The sequence below is a fragment of the Pogona vitticeps genome, chromosome 1, assembly GCF_051106095.1.
Source record: "Pogona vitticeps strain Pit_001003342236 chromosome 1, PviZW2.1, whole genome shotgun sequence".
Taxonomy (NCBI): Eukaryota; Metazoa; Chordata; class Lepidosauria; order Squamata; family Agamidae; genus Pogona; species Pogona vitticeps.
Genome location: NC_135783.1, coordinates 70,775,332 through 70,794,125, shown reverse-complemented (window position 1 = coordinate 70,794,125; position 18,794 = coordinate 70,775,332). Strand labels below are relative to the sequence as shown.

Genomic DNA, 18,794 nt, shown 5'->3' with positions numbered 1-18,794 from the left:
TATACCCAACCACCTCCTGTGTTTTGAGACAGGGCTCACAATTTACTTGTGCCTGCCCATCATGAGATAGTCTGTCTTGAGAAGGACATCTGAGTTACACAATGAAAAAACTTATTTTATAGCTTATTTAGAGCATTGAGGAGATACACAGAAAGCCAAAGCAACAAGGGAAACACTTCCTGCCTCTTAAAAAAAAAAAGACCGGTTGCACATACATTCGAGTTTTAACTATTCGTCTATTGACTATGCATACACATGCTTATTATGCATCACTTAAAACAGGCTTGTCCAACCTGCGGCCCAGGGGCCGCATGCAGCCCAGGTCGGCTTGTAATGTGGCCCAGTGCAATTTTTTATTTTAAAAGAAATTCCAAAGTTTCAAGTTACACTGACGGCGCTTGCGGCCGGAATGCAGCTGGGGCACGTCACAACGGTGGGGGAGGGAGAGGGAAGGAAGGAGCGGGAGGGGAGGGGAAGGGGGGCTGTGTGACTGCATTGTGCTGTGCCCGTCAATAGCTGGACCCCCTCCCGGCCCCATAAAGTCGAAGCTGGCAGCCTCTGCTGTCTGAGATTGCAGCTGCCGGTAAGCGCGCTTGGAGCGGGGCTGCAGAGGACAGCTAGGGCTGCCCCCCCCATGCGGCCCAAACCAAATTTATGTGTGGCCCAAACCAAATTTTCATCTTCTAATGTGGCCCAGGGAAGGTGAAAGGTTGGACACCCCTGACTTAAAAGGTAATGAATGACTAGTGATAGGAGTTTCTCTTCATGCAACTTTCAAAAGTTTATGGAGAAAATAAACTTGCACGTAATTAATTTGCACTACTGGTGCTGGTGTAGTTCTAATGCCCTTTCAAGATATCATGTGGCTCCACGATAAATTGTTTGCCTACAGACTGTGTCAAACATTATTTTTTCCTGTCAAGTGTGACTGATAGAGTGTGCATATTTTTACCATTAATGTACACTAATGACCAGTAGCATTCACACAGTACTCCTTTATTTACCATGATTATTAATATTCACACATGAAAAAATAAAGTGCAGAGATGCAAGGCTTACACCTTCCTTTACATGAAATGTTATTTTTCAACAGGATTACATTCTATAAAGCTACTGACCTCTCTGTACAAGTATTACGTATTTTAAAATCTGCTACGTATTAAGAATAGAATTGATCAATTATACCAAATGATTAAAGCCTGCCCTGTTGAAAACAGCTGAAAAATGCAGATATGTTCAATGCTATGAGAAAAAGTTAAAGAAATAATCAGCACAAAACTCAAAGTGGTAAGAAAAGATGGCAGAACTTGCAGTTAGATATGGACTTTGCATAGTAATTGTAGATTGTGGTATCTTATTAATAGTACAAAAACTATTACTTTTGAACTTTTATAGGCTAAACTGATACAATATAAGGAAATTTAACATGAATTGCTATATGGAATGATATTTATAATTGCTTTATTTGGTGTGCTCTTTGCACAGATTGTAACACTTTCTGTCTGCTTTAAGGTGTGGCATCAGCTACTAGGGATTAAAGCTGGTATGTGTTGTCAACAGACTGATTTGCTTGTGCTGGGAAACCAAATTATATCTTGAGATAATTGGAATACAGTGAACTAATACCTTCAGCTTCCAATGTTTCCCAAAATGGCCATTTAAATCACATACAGAAATAATATAGAAGTATCCTGAATTTTATAATCTTGTATAGAACTTACTTAGAGTAAGTGAAACAATATTGTAATCCTCCAGTGAGTTATGGTTAATATATCTTATCAGAATTTTAAACTACCCATTTCAACTTAAGTGTAAATGTCTGAAAGAATAAATGCTTAACCAAGTTTATTCTTTATTTTAAAATATTCATATAATAAATATACACAAGTAGACATTTCTCTTTCTTTATTTGCATATGAAAGTGTTCAAAATCAGCTTATGAGGTTTAATGTGTACAATTAGTGAGTGTTTGACTATAGTGAAGAAGAAAATCTAGGAGAAAATGTCAAAAAGCCTCAATAACAAAGATGTAGTATTCTCTTGGCAAAAGCTGATGGATGACTTGGCACGAATTCATCTTACAGTTCCGTTATTCTTCCTTCTGCAAAGATGATATATATACCTTTTCTAAGAGTTTGTACAGAATTGCCATTTCTTGTTGTTACAGACTATAATGACCCTTGGGTATGCACATGATTTTCCAACTAGAATTACTTGCATTGTATCAGTGTCTAACCATATAACAGTTTGGGTTTCTGCAGAATGGTAAATTAATTAAACTAAACAAAAATTGAAAGACTGTTGTTATTAAAATATAGCTGAATTCAGAAACATCAGAAAATTAGGGGCACAATCCAGCATAAATGCCATCACTAAAAATGAGAGATGGGTTTATTCATTACAGATGGACTGTAATTTCATATATTTCAGTTAAACTTACAATGAACAAATTGGCAGATAAGTATGAACAGGACTGCATTTTTAGTTATCACTTTTTGAAGGGTTGCACCCAAAGGGTATAATTGGGATTGGGTTAAAAAAACTACCAAAGACATCATAAGGAAAACCCAGTTTAGTTGTGGTGGTATTATAATTCATTATATGATCCATTATATATGTAATGAAATAATGGTTACTTTGGGCACAATAAATGTTTTTATGGTAGTGACAAGATATCACAATTTAATAGACTATGCTTTGATTTACAGAGATGGTGTGATCTGTTGCTTGCTTTTAAGTTAATGGCATCCCTCTCATTGGCTTAGTTGATGGATGAGAATATGGTGTTTTAGGGATATCTCTGTATAGTGCATATTAATTGCATTAAACTATATATTAATTTTTAAATGCCAGTAGTGGCAGCCTACTATTATATAAATGCAAGTCATTTCTGTGGCTAATAATTTAACAAAATTGGAAGTAATCATTCTTTGGATTATCTACCATGCTTTACATACAGCAGATGTAATTTCATTGTTTAGGGACATAACGACAGTGCTGAAAATGTTTTACTCTCTTTAGGAAATTCTTGCTCTGCATACAAATTAACTGAAAATGTTGAAAACAGCCCCATATGTAATAATTCTATTAAAGGCATCATTAATGTAAATGATTATTAGGACTTTGAGACAGCTGGACACTGTAGCAAATGCAGAAATGTTGCTGCCACAGGCTGCTGGCCACAAATTTAGCAAATCTTGCCTTTGAGAATAGTACAGTCAGCAAAAAAAGTATACAATGTATTATTATTTGGTAAGAGTATGTTATCCAGAGAACAGGGGAAAAAAAAACAGATCTTAGAAAAAGGAATAATAAAACATAATTTGTATGCTCCCGATGCACATTTTAAAATGTATCATCAATTCTGTATTGTGGATTTTCTCACTTCTTTGGTTTTTTAGTGGACTGATATTATTCTCTCTCTCTCTCTCTCTCTCTCTCTCTCTCTCTCATACATACATGCATACATATCCCCCCTCCCCATCTAGCTTCTTACCTACCATGAAAATATTTGCATTAAGGAAAATTATAGTGATTATTACCAAAATTCAGCAATAATTGTGAAAATGCATCCTCAACCACTGTCTAGGATTGTATAGTCAAAGCTGATAATCAAAATCCAGCATTTTTCTGAACATGAAAGGGTGAAATACTCAGATTAACATACTGTACATATATTCAAGGGATGCAAGTCAACCAGTAATTCTTATTTGAACAGGGTGACTTGCTTTTAAATCAATAGCTGAAATCCTGTTGTAAACAGTGTAACTTTGGGAAGTGAACTGATTCAAGATACAAATCTCTATAGACATTGTCTGTTGTATGGGACATGGCATACAGCAAATAATGTCTACAGAGATTTCTTAATTTGAGATTATTTGTTTCTGAAACTTACACCACTTGTGCAACTGTGCAACAGGATTTTAGCCAATATATCAGTTAATCAATGAATTAAAGTATACCTTAAGTACTGAAACAGATTGATATTTGATAGTTGTGATATTCAGTTTTATAACCTGCAATTCACTAGTCATGACATCTATATACATTTTGTCTGTACAGTGTCATTGAAATGAGGCTGTTCTACTTGGTGGATAGAACATGGAATCTGACTGAACATTATTACTTGAAGAACCAGACTTAGAGGTCAGACTTAGTCCCTTATATTTCTTAATGACTTTGCTGGAAGATACTCTCAAGCCATGGAAAGGAGACATGGCTCAACTTTAAAGCATATGCTTTACATGTCAAAAGATCCTAGGTTCAATCTCTGACAGCTCTGGATAGGACTCAGAAAAAGGGAACATGCTATAACTCACAGTTGACAATACTGGGTTATGATTAATTTAATCACACATATATCTTGCCCATCCCTGTGAGCTCAAGGCATCATAGGTAGTTCCGCACCCCCATCCTCACAAGAATCCTGTGAAATGCTCGAAGCTAAAAGAGAGTGGCTCGCCCAAGATTACCCAGTAAGGTTCAGTGATGTAATTGTCCAGTTTAGAGTAAGGCATCTTTCTATGCTCAAGTAGTAAGAAAGCCTAGGATTGTAATGCTGCAGCAGATTCTATATACATCTACTAAAAGTAAGTAATAATGAAGTTATATAGGGCTTGTTGATGTTTTGTTGTTGTCATGTCTGACTCTTCGTGACCCCGTGGACCAGAGCACACCAGGCCCTCCTGTCTTCTACTGCCTCCCGGAGTTGGGTCAAATTCATCTTGGTAGTTTCGATGACACTGTCCAACCATCTCATCCTCTGACGTCCCCTTCTCCTCTTGCCTTCACACTTTCCCAACATCAGGGTCTTTTCCAGGGAGTCTTCTCTTCTCATCAGATGGCCAATGTATTGGAGCCTCAGCTTCAGGATCTGTCCTTCCAGTGAGCATATATAGGGCTTACTCCAAAGTAAAATGGTCATAGGACTGCAGCCTTATGTACCAACCTTTAATATACCTAGCTGGAAAGAACCAGCTAGTGATTTAGTTCTGAATACTAGGGCTGCTAAACCTATGAATGATATGATTCACACATATCATTTATGGGCCACCAGCCCTGATGACAGGGGACAGTCTACAGCAGGGATCAGGGAACTTTTTAATCTTTCCCCCCCCAAAAAATTTTATATACGCCAACATTATCCCACCCCTCCGCTCTCGCCGTCTGCGGCCGACCCCCCCCCCCCGCCTCTGCGCTCTCCCGGGATCTGCGGCTGCCATGCTGCCAGGAAAGCACGTCCTTGGTGAAGGGAGGTGGGCACTGCAGGGCCGGCAGGTCCACCGGCCATGAGCTCAGGTGAGGTGGGGCGGGAAGGGGGCCTCCTTGCCAGCGCTCGCTCTCCCGGTGAAGGAATGCCCACCTACACACAGTATGGACGCAAATAAAATGTCTGAGGCTAATGAGGAGGGTCACGCTGCCACAACCACCCTCATTACCCCCAGGATTTTAATTTTTACCCCATTTGGGGTAATTTACCCGTTCCCTGACCACTGGTCTACAGCATTTCAATTTTTGCCAAAGACTATACAAGTCCTTGTTCCCTTTTCATGGTTTTAGGTAGTGTGTAAATGCTACCTGGCTGATTTATATATGTTCACAATTATCCAGCACCTTGATAGATGTAAAAGGAGGCTGGATGTGCCTTTGCATAGGAAGCAAATAAAAAAAAAGCAGACCTTTGTTTAGTGCTACTGGCTGCTGTATTTATATACAGAAACATATTTTCACATCACAGAAAGGTCATCACATATTTTGTAAACGTATCGTGTTGCCTTTTATGGCTCTATATGAGAATGTGATCTTATACTGAATGTTATAAATTATCATTACAGTTTTCAGGTGATTTTTACAAATTTGTGCTAAAAGGCAGTGGAAACTGATGCTTTTGCTAGGGCGATTGGGGGTGAGAATTCAGAGACAGAGTTAAAACTCCGCACATAATGGGTTCTAGAAGGTATCAACATAATTGGCAGGGAGCTAGCTTTGATTTAATCATATTTCTCGCTTTTACAAGATTAAGGGGGGGAATACAACAAAAGAGGGAGGCAAGCACCCGTCCCTCCTTTTACAGCCCTGGGTGCCAACTGCCGAAGAGCGGCTGTGAAGTGCGTGTCTCTTCCCTTCTGTATGTACCCTCGCCAGCCCAGCTGCCACAAAAAGCGGAAGAGAAATCCAGTCCGCGTTTTCCATGTGCCCCGGAGTAATCAGAGAGAAGTGGATAATAGTTGTTAGTGCTCGCTCTCCTTCTCTTTGCCTCTCCCCCTCCCTCTCCGCATGCCATGCTGGGCCAGATAGGCTCAGCCAGACGTGTATTTACCCATATCCGGGTTAGAGAGGAAAAGAAAAAAAAAGTTTCATTTAAACCTGGGGAAAAAAAACTTTCAGCATGAAATCACACAGCAGGAACAGGCACAGACCGTAAGGCATTCTTACAATTTTTAATCTCCATCAAGGACTTGGGGAGGGGAGTTTCGGTCATTAAAAAAAATCGTCTTATGCGCGCGCGCGTCAGGAATAATCAGCAGGATTTTTGTGTGTCTATGTGTGTAATCAAATCTAGTTTCCTTTACGGGGGGTCTTTTCGGCTATTTCCCCCCTTTGCTCCTCTCCTTTCCCCCCCACATTTGTTTTGTCCTATTTTTCCAGGCCGTCGGGGTGGTGGTGGTTGTTAATTGATTCCCACCCAACTCTTGCAATGTTGCAACGATCATGGCCGCGCAAATAGCAGCGGCTCCGGCGGGTGCGAACAAGAAGAACAAGGGCAAAACCCCGAGTTTGCCGAGCAACTTAAGCCAGGATCTTAGCTCTGGCACCGTAGGAACTGCTGGATCGGGGGCTCTCTTAGGGGTCGTAGATGGGACTAACAAGAGCAGCAGCAGCTTGAATAATGTAGAACACCATCTCCATCACCATAATGAACTGAACATGGCCCATAATGCAACTTCTGCTGCTGCTGCTGCCGCCGCCGCCGGCGGTCATAACAACAACGCTACCACCACCACTACCAGTAACAGCAGCGGCGGCAGCTTTTCCTCGGAATCGGCTTCGAAAGAAGCGGGGAGCTCGTCGGGTTTATCTTCCACCTCTTTTTCTGCTCCGACGATGGAGACGGGGCTGCTCTCCAACCACAAGTTGAAAAGCGTTGGAGGCGAGCACCCGACCGCCGCACCTTCCCACCACCCCCATGCCCAGCACCATCACCCGCACCCAGCTCACCTCCATGCCCAGCACCCCCATGCTCACCACCGTCCTCACCACCACCACCACCACCACCACCACGCACTTCAGCAACATCCACAGCTAAATCAGTTCCAGCCTCAGCCGCCTCCGCCTCAGCCCCATCCGATGCAGAATAACAACAACAACGGCGGCGGCGGTAGCAGCAGCAGCAGCAACAACAACGGCGGCGGCGGCGGCGCTGCTCAGCCCAACAGCGCAGACATGGAGCAGCAGCAGCAGCAACATGGAGGAAAAGACAGTGGCTTGGGGGGACGGGCCGAGCCCCAGAGCCAGCCGCCGCCTCAGCCCCTGCCGAATAAAGGCGGGGACGAGGAAGCAGCGACGCCGCCGCCGGCGGACAAAATGGGGGAGCAGCACCTCAGCAGCCGCTACGACCACCCCAGGTTGGGACCTTTGGGCGGACAGCCGCCGCCGCCGCCTCAGCAACAACAGCAGCCGCCACCTCAGGGAGCGGGCAGCGGAGGAGGAGGAGGAGGTGGCGGCGGCGGCGGCCCCTCAGCGGTGGGTGTCTCGGAGTTTAATAGCTATTACGGCAACGCTGGCAGCGGCGGCGGCGGCGGCGGCAGCAGCAGCGGAGGCGCCTCCTTAGCGAGCCGGGCCGGGCCTTGCTTTGATCAACATGGCGGACAACAAAGCCCCGGGATGGGGCTAATGCACCCCGCGGCGGCCCCCAACAGCATGGACCCCCTACCCAACTCGCACGAAGGCTACGCCAACAGCCAGTACAATCACTACTCGGGCGCTTACGGCCGGCCTGGCGGCGGCGGCACTGGCAGCGGCGGCGGCAGCAGCAGCGCGGGAGGAGGAGGAGGAGCAGGAACCGTGGCGGCGGCGGCGGCTGCAGCAGGCGGTGGTGGCGGCTATGGGGGACCGTCTTCCGCCTTTGGGGTGCTGGGCTCCCCCAGGCAGCACCAGCAGAGCATGATGCTGGGCCCCGGCGGAGGGGGCAGCCTGGGCAAGGCGTCTGGGGCGGCGGGCTTCCAAAGGTTCTCGGGGCAAAACCAACACCCGTCCGGGGCCACCCCAACCTTGAACCAGCTCCTGACTTCCCCCAGCCCCATGATGAGGAGCTATGGCACGGGTTACGCCGATTATACCAACCCCGGGGCTGCCCCATCGCAACAGCAGACTCAGGGAGTAGGAGCAGGAGCCGGAGCAGCAGCAGCAGCAGCAACCGCCCCAGGAAGTCAGCAGGCAGCAGCAGCAGCAGGCATGGTCATGGGCAAGGACGTGGGTTCCCAGTATGGAGCTGCAAACCCAGCCTGGGCAGCAGCACAACAAAGGAGCCATCCAGCTATGAGCCCTGGAAACACAGGACAGCCCATCAGCAGGAGCCAGGTAACCACCACGAACTCTGGATGTGCCCTTTCACTTTATGTGTGTATGTGTTCCTCCATGTAATCCTTACTTTCTTTCCCATTTACTTTTCCCCCTGCTCCCTCTCAACTCCTTGCTGCCTCTCCCTAACAGGGCTGAATAATGCACAGTGTCTGACTCTGATTAGGTTACCGAGAGATATCACGGGGGAATGAATTTCCAGCTGAAAAAATAAGACCCTGGTGTTGATATACAGTTGAACAATACATGAGACCCACTCTACACCACCCAGTGTTCCTACTCTTAGACTTATTAGAAATCTGAACACAGAAGGCCCATAGGAACACCCCTTCGGAGTAGGAAAGGGAGGAACCCGTGTCATTTTGGAGGCTCTGCTGGTTATAACATTGCCGTGCTGTGCCCTGATTATGTCTCTTAATAAGGAAATAGACCTTTCAGGTTGTTAGCAATTCGTGTTGCTTTTGGATGCAGTTGTATACTGAAATCCAGCAGAAACTGTAAGTCTCCTTGTAGGTGTGTACTCTACCGATTTTTTAAACAGCTTCTCATCCTTCTTCTTCAGATGTCTTTCTCTTGTCACATGTTTCTCAAGGCTTTGTAACACGCATAAAAACAGTTTAAAGTCATGTTAAAATGTCATTGTTCGAAATAAATTGTGAAATCTTATTTTTCCCCTCTTAATAAGGCTTCTGTTACATAGAGTGAGAGGTGTTTTCATGATTAAAAAAGGCCTCAGCATTAAACTATCTAGTCAGTGGTTGAGTGAGATTGCATACAGTTTTGGATCAGTTTATATATTCTGTGAATTAGCAGATCAGGAGGTATTGTACGGTGACTGGGCAGTGTTTCTATAAGTTGTCTTGTTTAGTCACCTTTAAATGCATAGGAAAGAGCTCAGCACTCTTGATGTTTCTTGCTCGGCAGTCTGAGCCTAAAGAGTGACTTGATCTCCTTTGCAAGGTTTGGAATTTGAATTGTGGAGGTAAACTGGCTGTAATAGTCTCCAGACAGCTGCCTCTGAGTTGACATCTAATCTGCCATCTGATTGGCTCCTCTCTCACCATTGGGCATTTAGCATTGCTGATGTAAATAGAATTGCTGAGCAGTACAGTCACAAAAATTCTTGCCACAAATAATAGCTGAGCAATTTTGCTCACAGATACAAGGTTACATGTTGTTAGAAGGATCTGAAATAATTGGCAGTCATCTTTAGAAAGCTGATCTTAACAGAGATTCAGCAAACCAATGGCTATTATATTAAATTCAGTCATCTTAAAAAAAAATTTAAGTGTTGGTGGTCATTTGTATCTTTCTTTAATTTTAGATTGATGTGTACCTGCTTTGTTTATCAACTTTAAACGTTGTTATGGGGTGTTTTTTTTTTAAATTAAGGGAGCAAGAATAAATATTTAAAACATTTGGTCAAGCAACATTAGAGCAAGCAAAATATGAAAATATGTGCTGCTTTTGTAAGATTTCTGCATTTTGACTGATTGAGTCATAACATCATACCTATCCTGCATAGTATTATATAGCTCTTACTTTTTTGGTATTGTTATTTTCATTTTTATGTTTATTAGCTTTTTTTTGTGTTTCTCACATCTTTAGATAATACAGTATTTTGGGTTAGATAAGTATTTGTTAATATCCCCACTTTTTGTTCATTTATGTTTCTGGAGAATTAATTTTTCTTAATGGTTTGGTGTTTGAATTTCTTAGATCAAAAACGTCAGGCAACATGCTTCTTTTAGTTATGTTAATGCAAAAACAAAATGCAACTTTATGCTTTGATTTTTACTGCGATGAATTATGTTAAAGTGGAACAGCAATATATTTCAATTTTAACAGGGCCTTCTTTACCAATACAGCCTTATTATATAATGTGAAATCTTTTAATATATATTTTAAGAACAGGTTTTAGAGAAATAAATTCCCGTTTACTCTCTTTGAGAACTCCAAAAGGCTTGCTTTCAGAGTAAAAGACAGTTTAGAATGATTGTGTCCTAGAACAGGCAATGACTGCAGCATTGAATGGTGGGTTAACTAAAAAAAAAAAAACCCACCTAAACCTTCGAAAGACTGAAAACATATTAGTTAGTCTATTGTCTAAAAATTACTGGTGTTTTGTTTTAGTTTCTCTTGTTCTTCCCAGCAACTTGCTTTTTGAGGAAGTAAGAATTCAATGAGTTAATCTTTTTTTTCCTTTGAATTTTCTGAGATAAAAGGGTTAGTAGAAACCTTTAGGTAATGAATATGCGTATGTATAATCTCATAATTAATTTTAGAAGATTTCCTTTGTCTTCTTTGTTTTAAACAATAGACTATTTAAATATTTAACTTTAATGAATAGAAAAGCTATAGCAAAGTGGGATTTAGGTGAAGGCTACTTTTGTGTGCTATTTCTCCCTGTTAAGAATTGTTACAAATATTTAATTTCTATTGGAATGAGAACAAAATCATTATGCCCTTATCATGACCCTTGGAAACACAGTTTTTGTTTAACTAGTTCATGCCCTGCTTATAGTTGTAAATAGCTGTTTAATGCCATAATATATTAAATGTGATTTATAAAAGGTATTCAGGGAAGCTTCTGTTCTTTGCTGCTATTGTTTAATATTTTGATACTGTTATTTGTAATGAGTATAAATTACTTATACTTTGGTCCTTTTTAACACCATTTAGCAACTGAGCAACTGATGAATACACATAAGATAATGGACCTAAACTGGTATTTCTTTACAAAAAGATCTGCATCTTATTTATAGAGAAAATGGCATTTTCTCTTTGTAATTTTGAATATAACATGCTGAAAGCTAAGAGGTACACATTTTCCCTATTACACTCCTGGGCGTGAAAGCTCTGTATATTTGAAATGTGTAGAACAACATATTTGCTAGCACATGTGAGTAAGCTAGGTCTGGTACTCAGCCAAATATATGTGTGTTGTATCTATTTAGAATTGCACATGTGTGCATATGCATGCATATTAATATATAATCATATATGCATAGATGTGCACGGTATAATTTGTGATTCTTACTATAATTGCTTTAATATTTCCTGTTAAATGAAAGAAGATAGAATACAATATGTTGTTTTCAAGATTGATGAAATTATTTCTTATTGATCTCTGTTGGTTTTTAATGTGGGGGAGTTGAGGCAACAGGATTTTATATTTCATTTGCTTTGTAATACCATTTAAATAAAAGAACATTAGTTGCTTTTATGAAAGCTGACAGTTGAAAGGAATTTCTTACTACAGGAAAAGAGGAAGAAACACAAACGTCTGGAGTAATACTGCACAATCATTTTCGTAGCCTTAATGTGACTCCATATAAAATTCAGGATAATATGTGACTAGGGAAACACATGATCATGTCAAATATTTTTATATTATTTATCAATTTTTTTGTTTGTGTAGGATGAACACTAAGTCACGTGATTCAGTTTATTTTACATCACAGTGCATGCTCCAAGGGTGTAATATGTAGAATGTGAAATACAATACTACATGTTTACCGTTTCATTTTTTTTCATGGAATACCTGACTCTAGTGAATACTGGGTAATCACAAGGAAAAACAGTCTAACACCCAACTTAAAGAAAATGCATAATTCTTGTCCTTGTGTGGGAATTCTCTATTAAAATAGCTTTCTTCGAAACCTCAGTTTATGTCAGCTGCCTTATCTTTTCCCTGAGCTTTGTTTTCAGTAAGGACGGCTGAAGAAGGACCAGTGTCTGGTGACTTTCTGATAAATGTCAGTTGGATGTCTATAGATTAATATACTAATAGAAGAACATTTTTCCTCATTCTCTGTTGTTCAGAACTGGGTTTCTGATCATAATCCTAAATCTAGAAAACTGTTGCAAAGGAACAATATCAAGAATTAATAGCATCTATCATTGCTTGTAATTATATTATTAGCACTGTGGGGAATCAGTATGTACTACTGGTTTCTGAGGTATTCAGATGGATGGAATATTGAGTTTTCAAGCAGAAATTGTATACAAGTATGCTGGATATAAAATGAGTGGTAAGTTATTTCCTTTTATGCAGGATTTCACTGTCTTACTGCGTTAGACCCAAGACTAAATTGTGTGCTTTTTTTCTTTCTGAAAAACATAAAACGGAACATGTATTTAATTGGCTAAAGCAATAGATAATTAATAGGTGTCAATGCTTCTTTAAAAATTAGGCCTTGTTTCTGAGATACATGCAGTATATAGTAGGGTGCATACGAATGCTTGCTGCATTTGATATTCTTGCCCCAATAGGTATTGAAAGACTGGTAGAGAGTATTTAATGCAATAAATACATCACACTAACTAGATTGTAGAATTTTATAGAAGCAGACTTAATTTAGCTGTTTCATATCTTCGTGTGCACTTTTCAGTTTGCCTCACGACTGAAATCTCACTTTTTAGAGGATAGTCCTGAAAGTGTGCAGAAGGGAGAGTTTTATTAAACCTAGTGTGAGTCACCTGAAACACTCATTGACTACAAGTTATGCAGCAGTATTATATAGAATGTGTTTTGGTCCATTATTTGCCTCTACCTGCAGCCAGAGCACCTTACATCTCAGTAAAAAAATTAAAATCTGACATTTATTAAGAAGTACTAAAGAGCTTCTATAGTTGTGTAAAGAAATGGTACCTCACTTGCTGAGCCTGCTCAGACCTTGAGAATTTCAGATCCCAGTAGTCTTTAGTTCTGATAGGCTAAACTATTGGAGTAAATTTCAGCATTCCTATTATTATTATTTTGTCTGGATAAATCTGAATTTATCAATTTTGAGGCTATTTATATAGCCCTCAAAGCTTCTTTTAATCTTTTGTGGGTAGTATCTAAATTAGTTCAGATTTGCCATGCCAGTGTGCCTCAGTGGTTTTGACATTTGATTTTCAAAAAGAAATAGAAATAATTTAGAGTCGGCTCTTTCCCTGTGTTGCCTGCTGTTTTCTTCATACATATGAATCCTTACTTGTAGTTCTGTAGAAGTATCCACGTAGTTGAGAATTATTTGCTTGTTTAGAGTAAAAATAATAATATTTATTTATAAAAATAAGTATTTTTATGAAGCAATTAAATACTTACATAAAATTAATTTTGCTTCAGTTTTTAACACTTCAGAACCTCTTTAATTGACAATCTGATCCAAAAATCTGTTTCCCATACTAACATCTTATGTCACAGGAGAGCTGTCATAAGCCATTTCTGTGCCCAAAACCACAGCACAGAGAGGGATTATAGACATGTGCAAAAAGGCATAGATGTGCAAAATGCTTCCAGTTTCCCAAAGCCTTAATTTCCCAACACAAAAGGGCTTAAGATTGTGTTTTCCAATGGCTGTGTCACACAGAGTGTCATAAAGCATGACATGATGTTAACATCTCAAGTAGTTAACTTAAGCTCTTAACTTAGGGTCCATTTCAATAGTTTTAACATCAGATAAATCTGTTCATATGTAAAACTTCCAGAAGGTCTTTGAGACTTCAAAGACATATGTTATTATGACATAGGCTTTTGTGAGCTAGGATCCATTAGACACATTCATCAGATGCAAGTTCCATTGCATGTTCCTATGAAATGGATAATTAAGAGGAGACATTTTCTAAGCACAAGATCATTCTAATGTATGTCTTTATGAGCATATATTTGCTCTGGTAAAAATGTCCATGGATAGCTGGCCACATGTTCTAATGTTTAAATAATCATCTCAGATGTGAAATAATATTGCTTATTCTTCACATGTATATATCTTTCCTTCCCCCCCCCCTTCTTCAGATGATGTCTTTGGTGTAAGGGTGTCAGTTTGCAAAATATTGGTAAAACGTGATTCCACAGGGATGTCTGAGGGCTTAATTTGATACATAGAACCACTTAGGACTCACTTACAAACTAGTCTCTTTTAGATTGTGTTAACAAGATAGAAATCTATAAAAGGCAGTGGCTGGTGTTCCTCACAGTGCCATTTCGCATGGAGATCATATTAAAACTTTGGTTTGGCAAAAGATATACATGAATCAGTGAACAAACAAGCATTAGAACTACAGTATTAAACTAATTGTAGCAAGCATTAAGAAAGATATTTTTGTTCTCTTTGTATCAGCAGTATTTATTTAGTGGGCTTAGCAGAGTATGATTCTTCTGTAGTCTTCATTTAAATCTTAGGTTAGGGACACTTGAATTCAATTGGTCACTTTCAGTTTGCTTATCAATAGTAAATAATTAAATATGTTGTCAAAAGTGGATGGAGTGTAAAATATTTACAGTGTCTTGAACAATAAAACATATTTTATTTGTATGTTGAGACATGTTGATTGATATTTTAACAGTTTATGTAATAGTTGTTACCATTTACTATAAGTAATATTAAAAAGAGGGATTGTTTATGATACTTTTCTGTAGAAAACACATGGAGCACAAAGGAAGAAAATCAATTAACAGTGTAACTGTTTTTACAAATTAAAAATTAAGTTTAGCAACTTCATATAGAATATATCTAAAGTAATGGTCTTTTTAATGTTAAGTTTCCTTTTATTTTAGAAATGTAAGAAAGGAACAGTAAACCACTTCTGAATACTCCCTACCTGAAAACCATGAGAAGGGTCGCCATAAGTCAGAATTAACTTGACAGCACATAATTATTATCACATTCAATCCTGTCCCATTTTCCTTCAAGCTCTAAACACTTAGATTTTCTGTTTAAATACCTGGGATGTCTTCTGGACTATATTATAGATTATATTATCTATGTTTGCTTCTGCTGAAAACAAATGAAGCCATTCTAGATAGGTTTAACTATCTTTCATATTTCATCCCTTTCTCTTGTCTTTAATAATTATTAGAGTTGTTTGTTTACCAGATAATTTGTGCTGTATAGCAGTTTACTATGGAGTAAGCCCCATTTTTCATCAGAAAAAGGAGTATACATTTAATAAATATGTTTGCACTTATTTTTGAGTAAATATACATAAGAGTGTACTGTTAGTCGAGAATATGTGAGACTGAAGCTGCTACTCAGGTTGTTACAGAACTGATAAATATTTTAAGGAAGAATGTGGACTTACCTTATTAAAATTAGTTTGGCTGATTCTCTTCCCACAGGTCCCTTTTAAATAATGATTAGGTAGAAAGCAGCTAAGAATTAAGAAATAAGGACTACACAAGGATGTATCAATCTGTCAAATACCATCTTTCCTTGAACAACATGTGTTAACTAGCATTTACTGTGCTTTATAGATGCTGCTGCTTATACCTCCTCAATTCATTTTTGTCTGCATTATCACAGGATGGACAGACAGGAGGTTATCATTATTTTCTAGACTGAGTGTTCAAATGAATTAATAGGTTGTAGAAAAACTAATGAATAGCTACATTTTTCACTGATAAACTTACATCTCATTGATCGTAACTGCAAACAATAATGTTCCTGCTGGCAATGAAACAGTTGTCTCTTCACACCTACACTATGACAAAAACCTTTTTTAAACAGGTGGTTCCTGTGTGATTTAATTTTCTTTTTTGAACCAGTCTGTTCAGAATTAGGGAGAATTAATATGTTTGTGTTGTGGAAATAATCTGTCACTGCTTTGCAACAATATAGGTCCCTTATACTTGTTTTCTTCTTTGTGTGCATTGTATTTTGCTTCATAATGCTACCATCAACAGCCTCCAAGTAAATCTGCTACATTTTTGCATGCTACAACATGATCCTGCTTTGCCTTGCCATTTAAGAAGCTAAATGATTTCATGATAATAACTTCAGTTTTATCGTTATTTTTCTTTATATTTAATCTAAATTACAGCCTAGACTCTCTTGACAAAGAAAACCTTTGGATATTTTGTAAAAGAGAAGAGAACCAAAGATTGCATTTCTGTTTCATAGACATAAAAACATCTTATTATTTGAAAGGATGACAGTAGTTTAAAATAGGATTTTATCATTTTAAATCCATATTTATTACAGGCAGTTCTTTATTGAAACCAACATTACCTCTAAACTGTGCAGGTGTGCTCCCACACAGCACTGGATTGGGGCCGCACAGCCAAGCCAGTGTTGCTGCCCATTTGCTTCTGGTCGCTGGCCTTTTGCTTCTGGTTGTAGTGGGAATCCTGCGTGCACAGGGCAGGGCCCTGCCTAGCGCTCCAGAAAGTTAGAGGGAATTTGATTGAAACCTGAGTTTTCTCAGTTTGAATTGTCTAGATATAAATAGGATTTGCTGAACCTCTGTGATGAAAGGTCAAAATATTAGAGCCATTTGAATTATACCTAAGGATAAGCAAGCTTACAGCGGGAAGGTGCATAATGAAAATTCTTATTAATTGTGAAGTCTGGTGATATAAACCATAGGTGTGCACAATTTTGGTGGAGAAATGGTGCATGTTCTCTTGCCTTTATGCCTCTGGGGCTTCAATCCTACACACACTTACTTGGAATGTGTCTCACAAAGCACATTGGCATTTGATTCTGAATAAAAATACATAACACTGTTATAGAAAGTTTCTTCGTGCCAAATTCCAAAATTAATTTTCAGGAGTTTGAAAAGGAGTGTCTATGTCTTTTGGGGAAATTCACAGAAAATCCTAGAAGCAAGTATATGTTGCTACTAGCAGTTTTGTTGATAACTAATGTTAGTAATGTACAGTAAATGTTGCAGGCACTCCTTTTTGCATTCTAATCCTGCCTGTGACCATGTACACCGTGTGTATATTCCCAAACCAATAAGATTATACACTACACCTCTGATGAAATGGATTGCAATCTATGAAAACACATGCTACAATAAATCTTTGAAGTGCCTCATGCCTCTGTTGCTTTGTGAAAATAGAAAAATATTTGTTTGGGTTTGTTGGATTCTTGTTTTACAAAGGAGGTTTCTCAGTTGAATGGGTCTGTTCGGTTTAGAACAGACTTGTAAGGGAAAGTTGTGACCTATTGAGGCAAGTGCAATCCTGCAGCTGTGTATGTATGGTGGCTGACCAGAGACCATAGTATATGTGTTTGGTGTGTCACATGTAGTTGTTTCCTACATACTACCAAAAATGAGAAAAGCTATTGTCTCGATCATGAGATACTATTATAATTTCAAGATTGTATGAATAATCTTCCTTTTACCTTTATTAATGATATGATACTTCAGGTTTAGATACACTGCTTTCTGAGTGCAAATATATTTTCATAAGTGTTTGTATGTTATGTGATTAGAGGCTGTTTAGCCAAAGAGTTACATATTGACTGAAATCTTGTTGTGTAAGTTCCATACTGAAAGGCTAATCAATCTGGGCAATTTTTTGGAAATTAAATATTTTCTCCTCTTGTCACAAAGCCATTATGGGTCTTAAATCATCACTTTCATTGTCAAGAATCCATGGGGGTCAAGAAACTGGAAGGGGAAGTCTTTAATTACAAATACCCATGGTAATCTGCTAATTAAAGACCTTCCTCTCATGTACCCCAGCCTTCATAGGTTCTACTGATGAAGGGGATTTACTCAAGACCTGTAGGAGCTTTGTGATGAGGGGGGAAATGTTTAATTTAAAAAGAAATGCCTTGTTGATGGAAACATCAGCTTTACACTGCAGAACATATATGAACAGGATTTCAGCCATTATGAGAGATGGGCTCGGAGAATTGTGGAGAGAATAATGCTAATTTTAGGACTACTATTTGTTACTGCCACTCAACCCTAGGCACATGTTTGCAAAGCTGGATTTATTCCATTAAATGTTTGGTTTGCACACAGTTCTCAGTGTGTATTTCTTGGTGTTTCATTTGCATAGATTTATAAGAGTTTTAAAATTTATAACTGTTACCTCAGAAGATGTGATTAATAGTCTCTTAATTTTAAAGTGAGGTAAAATGTTTGGTGTGGTTGGTGTTTATAGAATTTGTGATATTCGTTGCTATCTGTATTTTGATCTTCTAATATACTGAGATTTGTGTAATGAATGTATTAGAATTTTGGTAGCAAAAGCCTTTGTGGTATTCTTTATTTAATGTGTTCCATTTATGTACTAGCACTTACTTTTCAGCTACTGCTGTCATTTTTATTCTGCTTTACTCAGCAATTTGAAAATCTCCTGCAGGAGATGGGGGTGGAGTAAAATTATTTTAAATTCCTATGTGCCAGCATCAGATTTCTAGGCATCCGGACAAGCAAGCACATAGATTTTTCCAACCTAGCTTTGGAGGAGAAAATGCTTAGTGTAA

At 39.0% G+C, this 18,794-nt stretch overlaps 1 protein-coding gene and 1 long non-coding RNA gene across 7 annotated transcripts in view; one reads left to right on the top strand and one right to left on the bottom strand.

Annotated features, from left to right (window-relative positions):
• Positions 1-980: 980 nt before the first annotated feature.
• Positions 981-5,097, bottom strand: LOC140705858 (uncharacterized). The gene is made up of 2 exons (XR_012085434.2): positions 3,543-5,097; positions 981-2,101 (listed from the first exon to the last, which is right to left on the bottom strand). It is a non-coding gene; the product is annotated as an uncharacterized LOC140705858 (long non-coding RNA).
• A 1,184-nt stretch (positions 5,098-6,281) lies between these two features.
• Positions 6,282-18,794, top strand: part of ARID1B (AT-rich interaction domain 1B) — a 475,555-nt gene continuing 463,042 nt past the window's right edge. For 5 of the 6 annotated variants that reach the window (XM_072994947.2, XM_072994944.2, XM_072994937.2 and 2 more), the window contains exons 1-2: positions 6,286-6,420; positions 6,649-8,580. In XM_072994947.2, coding sequence (XP_072851048.2) covers positions 6,712-8,580 — 1,869 coding nt within the window. In that variant the 5' untranslated portion in view covers positions 6,286-6,420; positions 6,649-6,711. Of the gene's footprint in view, positions 6,421-6,648; positions 8,581-18,794 lie in introns of all 6 variants that reach the window. The other variant, XM_072994953.2, reaches the window with a different exon arrangement.